The 19,295-nt window shown below is 46.3% G+C and overlaps 1 protein-coding gene and 1 long non-coding RNA gene across 7 annotated transcripts in view; one reads left to right on the forward strand and one right to left on the reverse strand.

Annotated features, from left to right (window-relative positions):
- The window catches only part of pk (prickle), a 62,624-nt gene extending 49,795 nt beyond the window's left edge, over positions 1 to 12,829 (forward strand). For 4 of the 6 annotated variants that reach the window (XM_017176463.2, XM_070283468.1, XM_070283469.1 and 1 more), the window contains 5 exons: positions 6,240 to 6,762; positions 8,389 to 8,502; positions 9,700 to 9,828; positions 9,898 to 10,101; positions 10,232 to 12,823. In XM_017176463.2, coding sequence (XP_017031952.1) covers positions 6,240 to 6,762; positions 8,389 to 8,502; positions 9,700 to 9,828; positions 9,898 to 10,101; positions 10,232 to 12,133 — 2,872 coding nt within the window. In that variant the 3' untranslated portion in view covers positions 12,134 to 12,823. Of the gene's footprint in view, positions 1 to 6,239; positions 6,763 to 8,388; positions 8,503 to 9,699; positions 9,829 to 9,897; positions 10,102 to 10,231 lie in introns of all 6 variants that reach the window. The other 2 variants (XM_017176462.2, XM_017176460.3) reach the window with 2 other exon arrangements.
- A 3,724-nt stretch (positions 12,830 to 16,553) lies between these two features.
- On the reverse strand, positions 16,554 to 18,177 carry LOC108081312 (uncharacterized). The gene is made up of 2 exons (XR_001770952.3): positions 17,824 to 18,177; positions 16,554 to 17,033 (listed from the first exon to the last, which is right to left on the reverse strand). It is a non-coding gene; the product is annotated as an uncharacterized lncRNA (long non-coding RNA).
- Positions 18,178 to 19,295: the final 1,118 nt, after the last annotated feature.

A 19,295-nucleotide genomic window follows, 5' to 3' on the forward strand; every position in this document is an offset into this window, starting at 1 on the left:
CTCTGCCAACACTCGAAGCGTGATTTCCTTCACTCGGCGTGTTTGCACAGCGCGGAATAAAAATCAATCAATGCCAATTTGTTTACCAAATCATCATAAAAAGCGAGCCAACTCCAGACCCGACTCCGCAAACCTAACGGATGCGTTCGAGCGGAGGAGAACGAAATGTAATTATGGTCAAAAACAAAATTGAGCATAATCACTCCGGCAATGAAGGCAACATTAATGTATAAAAATCGAAGCATCAAAAAAGTCGTAGAAAAGCCCAAAGACGACGACGACAAGGAACAAAAAGCAGAGGGGCAGAGGGGACAAGCAACAAAATACGAAAAAATAAAACTAAAAGGGGGGAAAAACACAGCCAAAGACACGGCTTCAATTAAAAAGGCAGCACCAGAAGGGGCTCGCTGTGCCATGGAGGGGCCGAGTCGGCGGGGGGCAGGTGGACAGAAGTGGAGAAAACAAGTTCATAGACCAAAGACAACGACCGCAGAAGCAGCAGCCAGCAACGTCTCCGGATGAGTGCCGTAGGCCCCGCCGACTGGGAACACACACAGCCACGGATATATGGCATATAGATACATGGGAAGGCAGCGGGGGGATCGTTGAACGCCGATCGGTGATCGGGAGGAGGCACTGCCTCGCCTGGCCTGGTGGGCGACCCAGAACAACACACGCGTTTTGCAGCAGCCCGGGCTTTGATGTATTTGCCACAAAGTTCGCTATTAATTGGCGGCCGCTCGAATAAAAAATAATGCCTTGAATCAATTACCATGAAAACAAATTGGAACTTTGGCTATCACCGCCTTTAGCTCACCGAATTTGCATTGATGATGCAATTTCTCTTACAGCCATTACCAAGGCGATGCTCTAACACAAACCTGATCGCGATGGCGGTGTCTCTGGTTCTGTGCTTCTCTGCCTCTGTGGCTCCCAGGAAGCACTGGGAACTGGGGGGGACCAGGTCTCTTGCCGCTTAGCACACAAATTGCTGGCATAGTTGTTGCAGCTGTGAAAATTTGCACGCTCGGGAAACAATTTTGCTGCCCGTTAGCAACAAAGGAGAGCGGCTGATATGTGGCAGCAGCAGCATATTTGCCGCCTGCACCAAGTGGCAATGCGGCACTGGCCGCCCCAAAGTTTAATTGGCTCAGATGGCTCCGATGGCTCAGTTGTAGTCCAAAGATTATGCGACTTTCAAGCATAAACGGCGGGCAAATTGAAACAGCAGATTAGCGCGAGTACAGTCTCGTCTCCATCCCGGCAATTAGTGCCACTTGGCGTATGCGTAATAAACGCACCTGGGCTGAGACCACACGCAGGTGGGTAGGGAGAGAGACAGTCAGACAGACAGACAGACTGGCATTCTTAATCAACTTTCAGGCTGGGCGAGAACAAAAACCGTTTGCCTGCCAAAGTCAATAAAAATGTCAACACGGCAAATGTCATGTTGACAAGGCAGACGGAACAGAACAAAACGTGCTGGTACTCCTCGTACTGTTGCTGGTTGATGGTTGCTTGTTGCTGGTGGCTATGGCTGGTGGCTGTTGGCTGGTTTGCTGCAAAAATGCCAGTGGTTGTGGCTCTCTATTTCTAGGGGAATAAGGACATTCTCCCCCGTAAAAACTTTACGAGCTTGTCGCCGCTCCTTTCTCCCGGGCCAGCAAGTTTTATGGACAATTCAAAAATCGTTTATGACAATCGCACCGAACACGAAGCTGGCGAAGCTTTTTAATAAACTTTTGTTGCTCTTCTTCCTGCCCTGTCAGGGATAGTAAAACAATAAAAGGATATGCAGTGCGGCGTGCCAGTCCTGCCACATAATTGTTGTCCAGCTGAGAGACGTCGTAAAACTAAAAGCAAACAAGTCTCTATGGTGTGACACCTGTCGTCCCTGAACCCAGGATCCACAAGAAGCCATATAAGCAGTCCTTGCACAGAAAAAAACTGGGGCCTAATACAAAACAGAAGCTAAGGTCAAGGTATATTTTTACAAAACTGAAAAACTAAAAACCATATAGAAACATTATAATAAATATATTATTATAAAAGCTGTTTGTTATCAATTAATTTCCTAGTAATTCAGTAATGAATATAGGTATAAAGATATATATACAATTTTAATGCAGAAGTATTAGCTATATATATTGATATTTTTACGTTTTGCCATAATTCGATGTTTTATAAAGAAGCTATACAAGTGTTTATTTTAAACATAATTGGTGAAAGAAATCGAAAATAAGGACAAAAATAATGTTTTCGATTATTTTTCGATAAAATATATATTTTATATTTTCGATAAAAATGATATTTTAACAAGAAAGGAAGCTAACTTCGGCACGCCGAAGTTTTTATACCCTTGCAGATTGTTTTTGATGTTTGTATTATAGACTTAAATGCTGAAAACACACACAAAACAGAGTTTTATTACATTTTACCTAGACTTATTATGTTTACAGTTTGACGGTTACAGTTTTACACTCCCAGCCTTACATTTTCTCTACATCTACCGATCGCTTCTATGGCAGCTATATGATATAGTTGTCCGATTTTTATGAAATTTATACCATAATTCTAGAATAATAAAAAAAGCTTATATCTCAGAGTAGATAAACATACGTTGGAAAACAACGAAGTTATAATTTTTTTCCTATTTATTTCTCGATCGTTCCTATGGCAGCTATATCATATATTCGTCCGATTTTCATAAAATTTTTACCAAAATTCTATAATAATATAGAATGGCTATATCTAAAAAATTGTGCAAAAGTATTGAAAAACAGCAAAGTTATAATTTTTTTTCTAAAAATTTATCAAACATTTGTATGGCAGCTATATGATATAGTCGTCCGATCCGGCCCGTTCCGACATATATAGCAGTGAGAGTATATAGAAGACTATATGCAAAGTTTCATTCAGATAGCTTTAAAACTGAGGGACTAGTTTGCGTAGAAACAGACAGACGGACAGACGGACAGACAGACAGACGGACAGACGGACAGACAGACAGACAGACAGACGGACAGACGGACAGACGGACATGGCTAGATCGACTCGGCTGTTGATGCTGATCAAGAATATATATACTTTATAGGGTCGGAAACGTCTCCTTCACTGCGTTGCAAACTTCTGACTGAAATTATAATACCCTGCAAGGGTATAAAAATAAATGTGATAATTTGGAATACATCAAAGTTTGATACATAAAACTCTACAATTTTCTCGGTAGAATATTGAGTGTTTCATTTCGTAAAAGCAAGTCCGATCTCCTTGTACCATTTTATATAACCAAACATTTTTTCTCTGTATAAGAATAATCTGGAAGATGAAGTTTTTTTTCCTCCAGACTACCTGTTGTAACTTTCGCTGCGAATACATATGTATTAGCAGGCTTATATACACACTCGTCCACGATGATTTTTCGGCTGCTCTTCCGACATTAACCCAAATCACACAAATGACTTGAGAAAACCGCACACAAAGTGCCAAAGTGATTTGGGGCTAACCTTTTGGCCATTGTGTTGGCTCTTCTGCGTCTCCGTCTCCGTGTCAGACGCCGAGAGATTCGCTGGCTAAACTGTCTTTAGCCCAGCATTGAGCCGTCGCTCATCGCTCAAGAGCTCTGGCAATTTGTCAACGCGACCGCCGCATAATGATCATTCATTTGGATGCCAGATAAGAGCAGACGGGCTAAATATAGGCACTTGCCGCAGATCTCAACGAAGGGGAGGCCGAGGAGGAGCAGGAGCAGTTGCAGCTGGTCTCCCCTCTGCTGGTTTCCCCCGTTGGCCCAATGCTGGCTGTGAACTAGTTTTCCCGAGGGCCCTAGACTGGGCAAACCAGTTCTCTGGGTCAACGACTGCCAAAGTAATTGAGGAGACCGGAGCCCGGTGCCCGGTGCCTTCGATCAATGCAAATAACTTCAACAGCTGCCAACTTGGCTCAAATTGGCGGGCTTTTCCCGGTTGATCCTGCTCCTGTTCCTGCCAACAATGTTGCGCAACATGTGCAGCAACACGCAGGCCGCTGCACTTTCCATTTTGTTCTCCCGCCTTAATGACTTCATAGGCCTGTGCCAAATTGAAACTTGCCACAATTGCTTTGCCAATTTTACGCAATTCGCTGCAGTCAACAATAAATTTGTGCTGGTGCCGGTAGAAAAAGGAGGGCCAAAAAGAAATGCAGGTCGCCCGCCGGTGTGGAAAAGCCGCACAATAAATTTGCCAAGCAGACCCACAGGCTCCCAAGCCGCTTTTTACACTGAAAAATAAATAGAGACAAGTCTAAAGTGTAAGATATACAATAATATAAAAATATCTAGATTTTATTTTCATTTAATTTAATAATTGTGGGGTTTTATCTATGTATCATATTTTATCCTCACTTTAGGCCGAATATTTAAGATATAAAAAAAGTACAGGTTATCTATTTCGAACACCTTTCTTGAGACACTTAGGCATCTGAACTTGGATTTATTTCTAGTAAATTTTGTTGCAAAATTGCTAACCATTTCCAAATTATTATACCCACAAATACTGTTGTGTTGACTGCATTTTTTTCTTTAAGCCGTGTTTATGCACAGTTTCGTCTGGCTTTCCGTTTGTGGAACCCAAAGTTGGGAACTGGTAATTTGAGTTTGAATGCGCCTGATTTGATGGCGGGCCACACTCTGCCATCGGGGTCTCCAGCTGGGACACGCTGCACGTGCATGCCCGGGGACTCGGCTTTGGATTTGAATTTGTATTTGGATTTGGATTTTGACTCGCATTTCAACCCAGTCCCCCCGGAAAACTGTAGTGCCAGTCCATTACAAATCCCAACTGTTGTCCCGCCACGCATTCTTGCATTTCGCAGCTCAAAAATTCAAATGTCAGGCGATTTTTTCGGGCTTTACTTTCCATTGAAATCGCAATCTGCGCAATTAATTTGCCGGCAAACCGCAGAAACCGCTTGGCACATAGCACTCGCCCCGCTATTGACACATCAGCGGGTCCCAGTCCCAATCCCTCCCAGCTCCTCCTGGCTGGTGAACTAGAAATGGAATTGGAAAATGTTAAATCGGGATGTGGCTGGCGAAAAGAAAGAATTCACTGGTTAAAACAACAAAAGGGCGGACAGCATTGTTTTGATAAAACGCCCGCATGAACTCGCATTTCCAGTTCGGTTCAGCCCCGGCCACGCCCCCGGTTCAGTTCCTCTGATATATGTACTATATAGCCGAGTGCCTGTGTGTGTGCATATATCTGAACAGACAATGCACAGTTATCCTTTGATATGGCAAACAGCAAACTGCCATGAAATGGTGCGTGTTCATTTCCACGACCTCAGAGGAAAGCGCAGAGAATGCGCTACGAAAAATTTGTTTTGCAGGGAAAGCCTTTGTCTGAAGATGGATTGAAAGGTAAAGGGATTGACTATACAGTTGTCATGATATATGAGAAATTTTATTGAATAGTATAGATATTGAAATAGTTATATCGAGCCTAAAATAATATTATTTGGTGGAGATTTAAGGTGCTTCTATTTGCACCTGCAAAAATACAGTTTGTAAAAAATCAAAGAAATTATTTTTACATCTACCTCTATTTATTTATTTTTATTTAAGCCTGAAAAAGTTACTACATTTATTTTAGCAATTTCCCTGATCGTAGGGACCACAGTAAGTGGATTACAGGGCGCACTCGAGCCGGGATAGGATAACAATGTCAGAAAATGGCAAAATGACAACGGCGACAGCCCTGCGGGCCTGACAGCAACAAAAACAAAAAATAGCAACAAAAGCAACGTTAGTCTGTCGATTTGTTTGTGTAAATGCTGTGAAGCGTATATTTTTCATTTTGACGTTTGAAAAAACCACTCCCCCTCCCTTTCGTTCTTGTCGCCGCCGAAATAAAAAACGCATGAGAAACAAACTAAAATTGACAGCTTGTCCGTCGGCAAATAGGAAGTGCAAAAAACCGCATAAATCCAACGAATTACAAAAGGAATACAATGAAAATGGTTTCCATGCGGTTTTATATTACATTAACAATATGATTCGGCTTTGCGGCGAGGGATTAACACGTTTTTGCCCATTTCCCCTCATAGTATATAGTAGCATTCCTTGCCGTGGCCGTGGCCGACCTCTAACCCGCCGGAGGAAGCACTTCAATTAAATTTTTAAATTTTAATTAACTTTTGATTAGTCAAGCCCGCTCTCCAAGTCACGTTTTTCGCCCATTCTTTTCCTCCCTCCGCAGGCCCATCAGCCGGACCCCGCTGACGCAGATCTCCTATCTGCAGAAGATCCCCACGCTGCCGCGCCACTTCTCGCCCAGTGGGCAGCAGCACCCGAATCTGGGTCTGCCCAGCAGCTCCTCCGCCAGCGCCCTGTTTGCGGCGCAAAGTGCCGCCGGCCTGCTGCCCACCTCGCCGCTGCCGCTCCAGCGCCACCAACAGTTCTTGCCCCCGCACCACCAGCAGCTGCCGGGAGTGGGAGTGGGCCTGCCAGGAGGACCGCCCCAGTACTCGCCCGGTGCCCCCAAGTACTCCAATGCCCAGCTCCCGCCTCCGTCGCACCACCAGCTGTCGCCCGCTCTGTCCACGCCCTCGCCACCTTCCCTGCTCCACCATCCCGGCGTGGGAACGTCGTCCGCCTCCGCGCACGCTCCCTTTCTGGCCGGACCACACATGGACATGCAGCGGCAGTCGCACTCGGATGACGACAGCGGCTGCGCCCTGGAGGAGTACACCTGGGTGCCACCTGGACTGCGTCCTGACCAGGTAAGTTTGAACTAGAACTATTGAAATGCCTTAGTCCAAAATCCCGAATACATGGATGTATATAGTCTTCAACGACTTGATATTGGAATGATAATGAGAAATTCATCGCAGCCAGCTCACTAAAATCCGGCTTGAAGGACCCTTTGTCAACAACTTAAATCATTTGATTTCAAGTGCAGCTTGTGCCCCTAAGTTCCACTGCCGAATATCTTACTTAATGCTGCAGTATTTTTGTAGGAACTAATTCTTTATAGGGTGCTCACGGCTTTTTCTAGCATTTATTTAAATATTCAGCACTTTATAATTTGGATAGCTGTGTTTTTTATACAGTTAAAAACGATTAGTTAAAATTAATCGGTCTCATTTCGTGTTCCAGTAACTTAAACATATTTCTCATTAGTAAATACAACCAAACTGAGAGCCTTTTTAGTTTTTGCCATAAAGAACCTTCCGTCGAAGCCCTGAAAATGTCAGACATCCAACACTCAAGCACTCACGTTGCCATCGCCAAGAAGTCCAAGGAGTCCAGATTGCAGATCGCGACTCGAAACGCGAAAGGCGAACCGCGAAGCGCCAAGGGCAGACTCGTGCTGGCAGGCGAGATTTGTGGGCTGGCGATAAGCGGGATACTTGAGTTATTGTGCGTTATTTTGTCACTCGGAGCGAGCTGTAAATAAATACACGCGACGAGGCCATAAATCAGCGACTGGTGGCCAGAGCCGCCTCGTAGAAGATGGAAGATGCAGCGACTGCACTCGACCGGACCGGCTCTATTGGAGCGTGTCAATTAGGCGAAGGTCTGCTAGTCCGAAGTCCCACTGTCCGGCGAATTAGATAGTGCTAATGAAAGAAGGCTCCGCTGGCCGGCCATTCCTCAATTCCCATTTGACTTTAATGGCCAATTCAATTGTGGCTGAGAGGCAGGCGCTACGGCTGGGCTTTTTTCAATTATTTGCCAGGGACGAAAAACGAAACGAAACGAGGCTCGTAAATTATTCGCTTAAAATATGCGACAATGCCAAATAAATCTTTCACAATCTGCCGGGCGGCAGAAGCGCTACCAGCTACCAGCTCCGAAATACGAATTTTGGTATTTTTTTCGGGGCCTCTGCCGTTTTGCGTTCAACTCTTTGACTTCCGTTAAGGCCATTCCGTACCATTGGCGAGCATCCCATCGGGATGGCCTATCAGATGTCTAGCATTGCATTTCTTCGTCTCGTTTCTTTTTTCGCCGGGTGACTTAACAAACAGAATTGAAAATTTATTTACAGCCATGTGGCAGCAATTTACGTTGATGCGGCATAAGCCATGTGTCAGTCAGTCGCCGCTAGAGCTGGCATTTCCCATTTCCATTTCCCAGTTCCATGGCCATGGCCATGGCCATGTTGGCCAAGCAGAACGCTCTGCGGCGTGGCCAATAAAGTTAGCTTGGCACGTTGTGCACCTTTCAACCTGGCTCGGGATCAGAATCAGAATGGGAATCAGCGTAATAAAATCAAAAATCTCTGCCCGCTGTGCCGGCCGGGCTCTTAACCCTTTGTGCCCGCGCCACCGCTCAACTCTTTAACTGTACTTAGGCATTCCGCAGGTACTTACCACTCGAATCTCTGCTCCGCTCTCCCGCAGGTTCGCCTGTATTTCTCGCAAATACCCGACGACAAAGTGCCATACGTCAACAGCCCGGGGGAGCAGTATCGTGTGCGACAATTGCTGCATCAACTTCCGCCGCATGATAACGAGGTGAGTACGAGTAACCATACCCCATCCTTAACCCCATCCCAATCCCAGCCAGCCGCTGACCCAAGTCCCCCCGGGATCGTGGGCCGTCAATTTTGCGGCATTTATCCGAACCTGGAGGAGCCGCTTTATCGTGATGGAAGCCAACTCGAATTACGGGCTATGACATTTCAAAGTCAAATTGTGCGACGATTTTTCCCACACCTTTCTGTGTGTGTTATCTGTCCGTATATACATATGTGGATACCCCCACTGACCAAGCCTTGAAACCTTTAATTAATCGGGGAAACAAGTGCAGCCAGAGACTGAGTTCGGTATTTAGAGCAGACGCTGACCACAAAAAACTATCCAAACAAAAACAGGGAATGCTGAGCGGATTCCCAGATATCAGTTACGTGGGTTGGTGCGACAGTGATGGCAAGGTACAACTTTTGTTGCATGGACAAGGTACAAGGTACAAGACCATGTAAAAGGATAAGATGCGTAACGCCAGCTGCAGACTCTCTAGGAATTTTACCTAGAAGTCAAACAGACAGAGAGTGCGTTCTAAAGCCAGTCTCTCAGCATTCTAGCTCTGCCTGGGCGTTACGCATCTTACTCACTTTACTTTACTTTACCTAGAAGACTAGTGTACTCAGCTAAAGCTACCTAAATAGACACCATCACTGTTTCGGGGACTGGGGTTTGAGATCTCTTTGGTCTGGCTAACGATGACTAGAACAGTCATTGAAGGCCGGGCCGAAATCAGGAAAAAGAAAACCGAAAAATAAGTGGAGGCAGCCGAAAAAATTTGCATACAACACACAAACGAGACGCTAACCGAGGGCTGAGGACCAAAGACCGACAGCCGTAGACCGCAGACCACAGACCGTTCTGGAGGAGATGGGCAGATGCAGATGGAGATGGAGATGCAGATGGAGTGGACAGCAGGAGGCTGGAGGCGAAGCGTTGATGGGCAGCCCCGTCTACCGGCTACTGGCTACCGTTTTGCCTTTTCGGTTAGCTTTGCGTTTCCCTGGTGGTGGGATGTGGGCCTGTCCGCAGTTGAGACAAACCATCTCCGCCTGTTCTCTGTCCCTGTCCCTGGCCTCGCTTCTTAGAAAGATCACTTCAGCGTGCGGTTCGGCCCACGGAGCCCCACTTGAACATATGATTTTCCTGCCGCCTGCCGCACTTTTCAGTTACTCGCTGTCATTGCAGGTTCGTTACTGTCACTCACTGACGGATGAGGAGCGCAAGGAGCTGCGGCTCTTCTCCACGCAGCGCAAGCGCGATGCCCTGGGCCGCGGCAACGTGCGGCAGTTGATGAGCGCCCGACCCTGCGACGGAGTGAGTATAGCCACCTCTAATCCTGCCACCAGTTCCTCCGCTAATCCCACAACACCTGGCACCTTGCAGTGCGACGAACTGATTTCCACGGGCGACATTGCCGTCTTCGCCACGCGACTGGGTCCCAATGCCAGCTGGCATCCGGCATGTTTTGCTTGCTGCGTCTGTCGCGAGCTCCTCGTGGATCTCATCTATTTCCACCGGGATGGACGCATGTACTGCGGACGCCACCACGCGGAGACCCTCAAGCCGCGCTGCTCGGCCTGCGATGAAGTAAGTTTCGAAATAGTCTCTAAATATTTCTTAGAAAAATGTAATAATTATTGTCTTATAGCCGTGTTTCTAATTCGCTTTTACTAAAGTTTTCATTTAAAATACATCAATTCTCTCTCCTCCCCCGCAGATCATCCTTGCCGACGAGTGCACAGAGGCGGAGGGCAGGGCGTGGCACATGAACCACTTCGCCTGCCACGAGTGCGACAAGCAGCTGGGCGGCCAGCGGTACATAATGCGCGAGGGCAAGCCCTACTGCCTGCACTGCTTCGACGCGATGTTCGCCGAGTACTGCGACTACTGCGGCGAGGCCATCGGCGTGGACCAGGGCCAGATGAGCCACGACGGGCAGCATTGGCACGCGACAGACGAGTGCTTTTCGTGCAACACGTGCCGCTGCTCACTGCTGGGCCGTGCCTTTCTGCCACGCCGGGGAGCCATCTACTGCTCTATTGCCTGCAGCAAGGGCGAGCCGCCGACGCCATCGGACAGCTCCGGAACCGGCATGTACACCACGCCAACGCCGCCTACGCAGCGAGTGCGCAGCCATCCGCAGGCGCCCCTACCGGCGCGCATACCCAGCAGCCACGCTTCCAGCTCGCCGCCCATGTCGCCTCAGCAGCAGCAGCAGCATCAGGCAAGCTTCAACCAGGCGATGTATCAGCTGCAGAGCCAGCAGCTGGAGGCGGCCGGAGGCGGCAGTCTGCTGGGCCTGGGCGGCGAGTTGTCTCTTCTGGAGCAGGGCAAGAGCTACGCCACCTCGGACTCGGACGCGGGCGTAGTCAAGGATCTGGAGCTGGAGCACCACGGATCTGGCCACGCGGTCGGCGGCGATCTCACCGACTTCTCAGGCGGCCGTGCTTCCAGCACCTCGCAGAACCTGTCGCCGTTGAACTCGCCGGGCGACTTTCAGCCGCACCTCCTGCCCAAGCCAATGGAGCTGCAGCGGGACGGGGTGTACAACTTCAACGAGATGGCCTCGAACCTGGACGCAGCCTGGCCGGCGAAGCCTAGCCTGGGCGCCCCGAACAGCTACCAGCTGCAGCGGCAGCTGCTGGAGAACCCGCACACCGCCAGCATGCCGGAGCTAGCGGGGAACCTGCCGCACTTGTCGCAGCTACAGTCCTCCGGCCAGCAGTTCCAACAGTTCCCACAGCACGAGTACGCCGATATACTGCACCCGCCTCCGCCGCCGCCGGGAGTAGAGTTGCCTGAGTTGCCCACTCCTAACCTGAGTGTGGCGTCCACGGCCCTGCCGCCGGAGCTAATGGGCTCGCCCACTCACTCGGCGGGCGAGAGGTCCCTAAACACGCCGCTGTCCACTCAGTCGGCCACGCAGGCGCTCACCCATCCAGTTTCTATATTGAGTGGGGCATCCTCCTCCTCGCCCATGAGCGGGGAGCCGGGCAAGAAGAAGGGCGTACGCTTCGAGGGCATCCCAGACACCTTGCCACGTTCGCGAAGCTACTCGGGAAACGGAGCCGGTACAAGTGGGGGCGGTGAGCGGGAACGAGAGAGAGACAGGGATCGGGATCGTGATCGGGACAGGGAGAGTGGCGGGCGTCACGGTCACGGGCACTCCTCCCGAAGGCGAAGGCGTCGCAAGTCCTCCTCCACCACCGGGCATCATCGCAGCGGCAGTGGCCACCGGTCGCACTCCACCACGCGCGCAGATACATATGCGCCTGCGCAGCCACTCTCCGCCTCCTACCAAGGTCCACCCTCCGTCCTGCAGGCCGCTAGCCTGACCCATGAGGGCGAGGCCCACAAGTCGCCCAATCGGCAGCCGAAAGAGCGGGAGCGGGATCGGGAAAGGGAGCGCGAGGAGTCCGAGGAGTCGGACGTGTGCTCCACCTGCTCCTCGAGTTCCTCCAGTTCCGAGGACTACATGATGATGTACCAGCTGCCTCAGAGGCGCCACTATGGCGGCGTGCGCGTGAGCTACGTACCCAACGATGCCCTGGCCTACGATCGGAAGAGGAAGCCCAGCGAGATGGGCGGCGACAAGGACAAGAATTGCATCATCTCGTGATGCAGCCGTAGGGCGCTCTAATCAGAGCCCAGATGCATTCAGAGAAACATAACCAGATCGGTGATCCCGATGCAGATGCAGATGCAGATGCAGGCAAGGAGTTATTAATGAGGCGCCCTGGGCAACTCCATCTCGTGGCTAACGAAGTGGCCCAGAACGCTGGCGGGGATCATCAATTCTTCGCAACGGAGGCAACTACCGGCACACGACAAAGCAAAGTAAAGTTCAACTTGACATTAAGGCGCCTAGTTAGGATACACTCACCAACAAACATATGCAACTCCGGAGGAGGAGAAACCGAAACCCTACAATAAGAGCCAACACTGTTCCAAAAACACATCCCTAGTTAAGCCTAGATTCAGCCTATATATATATTTTTATACTTATGAGTAGCCTAAGAAAAGATATGCCCTATTTATACCCTACATAAATATATTTATTGCAGCAACTAGCGTAGATCTTAAAGTTAAAGTTATTCTTAGGTAAAAAGCGGACAGGCGTAGAGTTCCTTGCAACGCTGACGCTATCGGGCTAATGAAACACTACAATAACTATAGCTTAAGACGATCAACTGTATGACATTCAAGAGAATAAAGAGTTCAAAGAGAGTGGAGACAACCACTACTGGCAATACATAAATGGCCTGAAGGACTTTATATATTTTATTTGTAAGAAAACATTAACTAAAATCGAGAAATAAAAATGAATAAGATGCGTAACATCATACGAGCTCGAACTTTTCGGTTAGGCTTTTTGGAAATTGATCCAGGCTCTTTGAGAGCGAAAGAAAGTACTCTAGAACTACTAAACTGTAAGCGCGTTACGCATCTTACATGCGTAATACATTTATTATTTTTTCGCACGGTTTCAAGATCAGAGCTTAAATCAGTACTAAATTTCCGCTTTACTCGTAGAAAATTACGAGAAAAGTAAATCAAAACTCTGGCTATATTTTTATATTATATTTTATTTACAAATTTTAGAATTATCCCCACATTTCCAGCATTGGTTATTGAGTTTGCTTGGCCCAATGGAATCCTTGATTTGGCGACTCGCCGGATGGCCTCGATGGTTCCACCGCCGTATCTACAGTATAATTATGCATCGGATAATGAATACAAATTACGCGCTTGTCGAGCATTTGCATGCTGGCCTTCCACCAACGGCAGCCACATGGAAATTAAAATCGAAAATAAAGCAGCCAGGCGGAATTCAGCTGCCTGCTGCCTGCTAATAAGTTGATGGCAAATTATGGCAGACCGGCTCTCCGCAACGGAGCCGGGCCGAGCAGTAGGGCCAGGTACCGGGCCGAGATGGCAAGTGGCAGTAGGAGCAATCACATGCATGCAACGCTTGCTGCAGGGCGTAATTAGCAAATAATGCCGGCCACTCCAGAAGGGGACACAGGCGGTGGGTCCCAGTCCCATGTTCCTGCTTACTTTGTTAGAATCAACAACTCGCGCCCAAGCCGTCGGTTCAACAATGTTTGCGCACATTCCACTGGTGACGATGCACAGGGAAAAATGCTTAGCATAATTGGTCATAAAATGATGGTATTTATATGTAATTATAAAAAAGATTGATAAAACTAGAATTTAAAAAAGTCAATTCAATGGAAATTAAGGTGGTTTTCGAGTTGTGTTTATTGCTGTAGCTTAGCTTTTTAGTTATATTAACTTTAAAGGGAAATCAAAGCGAGAAATCGAATAGATACACCAATATATATCACAGGATTTTTTCCTTTCGTTTCTATGATAGCTTTATAGTATAGTCCATCGACTTTGACTGTTGTAACGTCTAAAAAATAAAAACATTTGTTTGAATAGTTTTAAAACTGAATAAGAAACGTAACGAACGCGGTTAAATCATTTTAGCTGAAATTTCAGAAATCCTAGTAACAAGAAAAGGTTTTTTAATGATTTTTTTTAATTTTAGAAAAAGACTTGTACTCCTAAGAAAATTTCTGCAATGTGGTTAGCCTGTTATAATAATAACTAATAAGTAAAGCGAAAAGAGTTCCAAGCAGCAGTCTTGGGAAAGCTTTTAGATGGGCCCTCTGACTCCTTACTATATTATTATTAATTATTATAATATTACTCCTAAATATTTACGTAAGACTTTAATATTTCGTTTATTCTTCAGGATCATCTGTTTAGTTAACATATCTGAGTACAAACAAATTAATGAAATATCCAACAGGATGATTTAAAGGACCAAATTATTACTCCCATTTCTGAGACCATATTCTCTTTCCGCCTGCTTATATCTTATACCCTGGAGACTACAGTCTAAGCTTAATATGAACACATTTTCAAATTAAGGCATTCCGGTGTCCCAAAAGTCTTCGATCCCTATGTTTTGGCATTAAAGTTTTCCACTGTGTGCAGCTGGATTTGAGCAAAATCATTGGCAGCTGTGTAATTTGTGGCCATGCCCCCGACCTTGTCCAGTTTGTCGCCGAGCCCGGCTAATGGCCACTTAATAACGCCCAACCCATCCCCGTAATCCTCACATCCTCCGGTGCCACCTGCATGATGCGGGACCAGCGATGCGACCGAGCGATAAGAGTCCCGAATTGTCTGCGTCTGGCATTGATAAGCCAAATGACTTTGGCGTTAACGCACAGACCTACAGATACAGAAAGTATCTCAGGGTGGGGGTTGACCAGGGAACACCGGCATGCTCTGGGAGGAATCGGGATGCTGGACACCAGCCGAAGGGCAAGGACTCCCTGGGCACGCAACTTTTGCAATTGTAATTTCGCAAAGTTTCTCCAAAGAGATGGGCGGGGTAGCACAAATGCATTTGCCAGATAGATTTTTGTTGTTAGATGCCATTTTTCGTTATAATCCCAGCGACAGGCAACAGACAATGGGCGAGCTTTCACTGGTTTCCCTTACTTTCCCTTCGTTGCCTGCTTTCCCTTTGCTTTTCCCAGCTTTCACTCGATGCGTGCGCCTTTGTGTTTTATTGCATGTCATTTCCGCTGCCGTTTCCTCCGGCCGCTAGCATACTTCTGATGATTGGTCTGCTCCTGTCTGGCGGGCATCCTGCCACATCCACTGGCAGTGCCACTGCCACTGCCTCCGGCGGATGGCGAATGGCGAATGCAGTGCCTGCCATTACGTTTATCCTGCCACACACTCCTGCCCCGGACAGTTGTACACTTGTACATCAGATATGGCAGAATTTATATTCGCATTTCCGGGGCTCATTTTTATCATGACCGAAAAACTGAACGCCACACACTCCGCCAACAAATTGTAATGTGCAGCTGGCGTGCTTATGTTCCGAGCATCCTCTATTGGAAGAACCCTGAACCTGGGTCTGGGTCTGAGGCTGGAGTGTTTTTGGGCAGACAAACAGCCAAGTGTTTTATTGTGGTCGTGACTGCACGGGACAATCTGCTTCTGGCATTTCGCTGCGCATTTCCAGGCGATTGTTTTCCTCATTTCCAACGCGCTCTGTCCTGATTTTACTTCGGAAATGCATTGAACTTTATTTGCTTTGGATGAGTGAGCTTTAAATCAAACAAATTTGGTGGGGAAATGATATCTATTCGGATTCTGACTTTGATATCATACAAATGTATATTTATATTTCTATACAAAAAAAATCTGTGAAGAAGTGTTAGTGGCATGTTAGTGGCATTCGCGCAAATTAAAATGAATACAATATTCAATAAACTGTAATTTAAAGTTTCACAATTAATTTTCCGTAGTTCCAAACTCTACAAATAGAAAACATTATACAAGGAGCCAATAACCAAAAGTACCAAGCACAAATGTGTTTATATCAAATTCAATCAATTTCATTATATTTTACCTTTTTAATTTTAAAATATTTTCTATTTCTGATTATAACTAACATATATTTGAACCTAAATCAAATAAAAATCCCTTAAATCTTTGTTTTTGATTAGTTTAAAGTGCAATTGACAGCGAAATTTATGGTGTCTGATACAAACCAAAAATATTCTCGCCCAATATCCAAAGTCAATTTCACATAACCGAATTCGGTTATGAAAATGTTATTAACTCCTGCAGGACGAAGTGGAAAATGTGTCTGTAATTTATGTGGCTCTGTTGGGCTGATTATTGCAGCAATTTCCCGCAGTCGCCCGCATCCAACCTCCCACTATCGGCGGGAACGGGACTAATGGCGCAGCTTTCAGCAATTGTTTACTGGCCCATTAATTAATACAAATATAAATTGGCAATATGAGTGCGTGCGAGCCACACTCACACCCGGTTCGAACTTCGAACAGCAGCGGCGGCCAAAACAATGAATCAAGCGTAGGCCCGGATCCGTCCGGAGTGCAGAGTCCGCTGGGCTTGGTTGGGCCATCGCATAAATAACCACGAAATGGCCGGACAAAAACAGAAATGAAAACAAAAAAAGACGTGAATACACACACACACACATTTACATACGTCCTCCGCCTAGAACGTTTAATTAATTTTTAGCGTGTTCCGCAGACCCCGAAAAACAGGCAGCAAAAAAAAAACAATTATTAATATTCGCCAGCCCGGACACACGCACCCAACTCTGACCCGACTCACACTCCGCTGGTCACGTCCACACTCCCCGTTCGGAACCATTAAAAGGGATACATCATCATAACTAATAATAATCATGTGCCGGACGCACTGGCTCCCCTCGACTTAAAGAGATAGCGGAAGTCGCCGGCAGAGCGTGGGAGTACCGTAAGTAAGCCCGGCTCGAATTAAATTAAGCATTATTGATGGCGGGACACATGTCCTGGTGCTGCTCCTGCTCTCCGTGCAACTGTTACTCTGGTCTGGTATTTATCGCTTCGTATTCTCAGTAGTTGGGAAGTCCAACAAGTCAGACCGGAACAGTACTGTCATAAAGAGGCGGGCCAGCACAGTGGGATAAACTAGAGGAAAACGGAATGAGACATTAAAGCAGAGCTGCTCAGATAGTGGTTTACGGAGTCCATTTCCTTGGATTATTATGATTAATCAGACAGATATATTGATATATAGAAATACCCATAAATTCTTTCTGTGACGAATTGTAGTGTTGCCACAATATTACTGCTTCAACATTTTATACATCTTTTTTTATCACCATAAAGCTATGCCTTTTTGAATGACTTCTAATTTTACATCTATCAAAAATCCTTATAATATAATTTTACCCTAAATAAAATCAATAGATTTTTGTTTATTAAATCGAGATTAAATCATGATTTTTTGGGATTAATTCTTGACTAATTTAAATCTTGAATAAGAATGAAATTCATGAAAAATAACACAAATTTAAAAAAAAGTCAATTATTGCGCTACTTTCGAAACCCAATTGTTACGATTTTATGACCAAAATTCTTATATTTTTAAAAAGCGTATACATTTTTGTAATTAACCTTTTCCAATGATTAATACAACGAATTGTTTTAGGTAGCTTCTGGCTCCCTGACCCACTGTAGGGTAACTTTCGTGCTCAGAATACCGCTATGACTTTTCCCGTATCATTAGCTGGACCGTCTTGGTCTTTGTCTAATGTGCAAATCTAATTAAAGCTGCACTGAGCAGCAACTTGAACCGGCCATATGTGACTAGAGCTTGTGGCTACAGTCGGTGTAGCCACTGTCCCCACAATAAATACCACAAATAATCATAAAACTAATGCCACAGACGTTCGGAGTTCGCTCCCCAAATACTTACTCGCCCTCAGCTCTGACTGGAGTCTGTTTGCTACTTTGTTGCGTATTTATTATAGTTATATTTTGGTCCTGCTAACTCCCTGGTTTTCATTTGGTCTCGGTCTGACCTCGGCAGTTGTATCTGTTTCGCTTTCGGCTGTGGCTGTGACTCCGGCTGTGGCTTTGGGTTTAGCTTTGGTTTCGCCTGGGTTAGCCTCATATTTCATTATGAATTTATGATCGGCGAGACTGCTAATGTGTTTATTGGCCAAGCTTGAGGTGATTTGAGAAATGTTTACCAGACTACTATTTTTAGTTTAAATTCAACTTGACTGCAGAGACAATAACTCTTAAGGATGAAGGCTTAAAGCTGCTTTATTTTAGCCAGAATTACCATGAATCACAAACACATGCTGGGGATATCGACGGCGAATGTTTCGACAGCTTCGAGGGACAAAAAGAAATGCGCCGAGTGGAACTTTTAATTAAGTCGGGACTTCCGCTTCCGACTCACTGCCTCTGCGGGCTAAGTAGCCTCGACACAACAATCTAAATAATTAAAATATGCAAATGCCGCCTAATCCGGCCGGGCGACACGTACACGCAGACACAACAGTCCGGAACGAAATAGTACGGATGGGATATGGTACGGGTGCCCAGAGTAGGAGCACGGGGACAGTCAGACAACCAGCGATTTGCTTAAATTATTCATGGCAATGCAGTTTGCCCGGGATACCATGGCATAGCAGGTAGTAAATTAAATAAATGACTCCGCCGAATCGTCGGCGTGAAAGTTTGAGCCACACTTTGCAGCAATTAATGCCCTCTACCCTGGGATGTATGCCACGTTTTATTTCAGGGCTTGAATTCCAGCTGATCCGCCCGCCTAAAATATTCAATTATCGAAGTGGTGCATAAGGCCTTGGCAACTTTTATGCCTTTCATCGTTTGCTTAATTGGTAAAGTTTTATGTGCAGGATTTTTATTTTAAAGCCCCGGCGTGTTTTATTCCTGTTTTTACAACTTTTCTTGCGGCGTCCTTCCGCCGCCGCCTCGCAATGTTTGTTTCCGTTTGTTGTTGAAAGAAGGGAAAAACATAATTTTTAATTTCGTGTGGGCCAGCGTTTTTATTGGTTTTTAATTTCGTTGTTGCAGACATGGTCCGCTTGTCCGCTTTTGCTCTTTCAGCAAATGTAAACAGCATCCTTAGAAGTTCCTACCAAAAAAAAAAAGGGAGCACGAAAGAATCGGAGCCCCCGGTGGCCCATTGGGCTGTCATAAAGCGTTGGCGTTGCTTTGTGCGCTGCGTCGTCAACGATATCATCATCGTTTTAATCGAAGGACGAGGTCCTTCCCGCTGCGTGCAAATATGCTTTGTCTATAGCATTCATTTTAATTTTTTTCTCCTGTTCTGCCGCTGCTCTGCTCCGTTGTTGTTACTTTTTCATTACTTTGGCTTAAAATTGATATGAAACTTTTTGCGAAGGAGTCCTT

Source organism: Drosophila kikkawai, chromosome 2L (genome assembly GCF_030179895.1).
Source record: "Drosophila kikkawai strain 14028-0561.14 chromosome 2L, DkikHiC1v2, whole genome shotgun sequence".
Classification (NCBI taxonomy): domain Eukaryota; kingdom Metazoa; phylum Arthropoda; class Insecta; order Diptera; family Drosophilidae; genus Drosophila; species Drosophila kikkawai.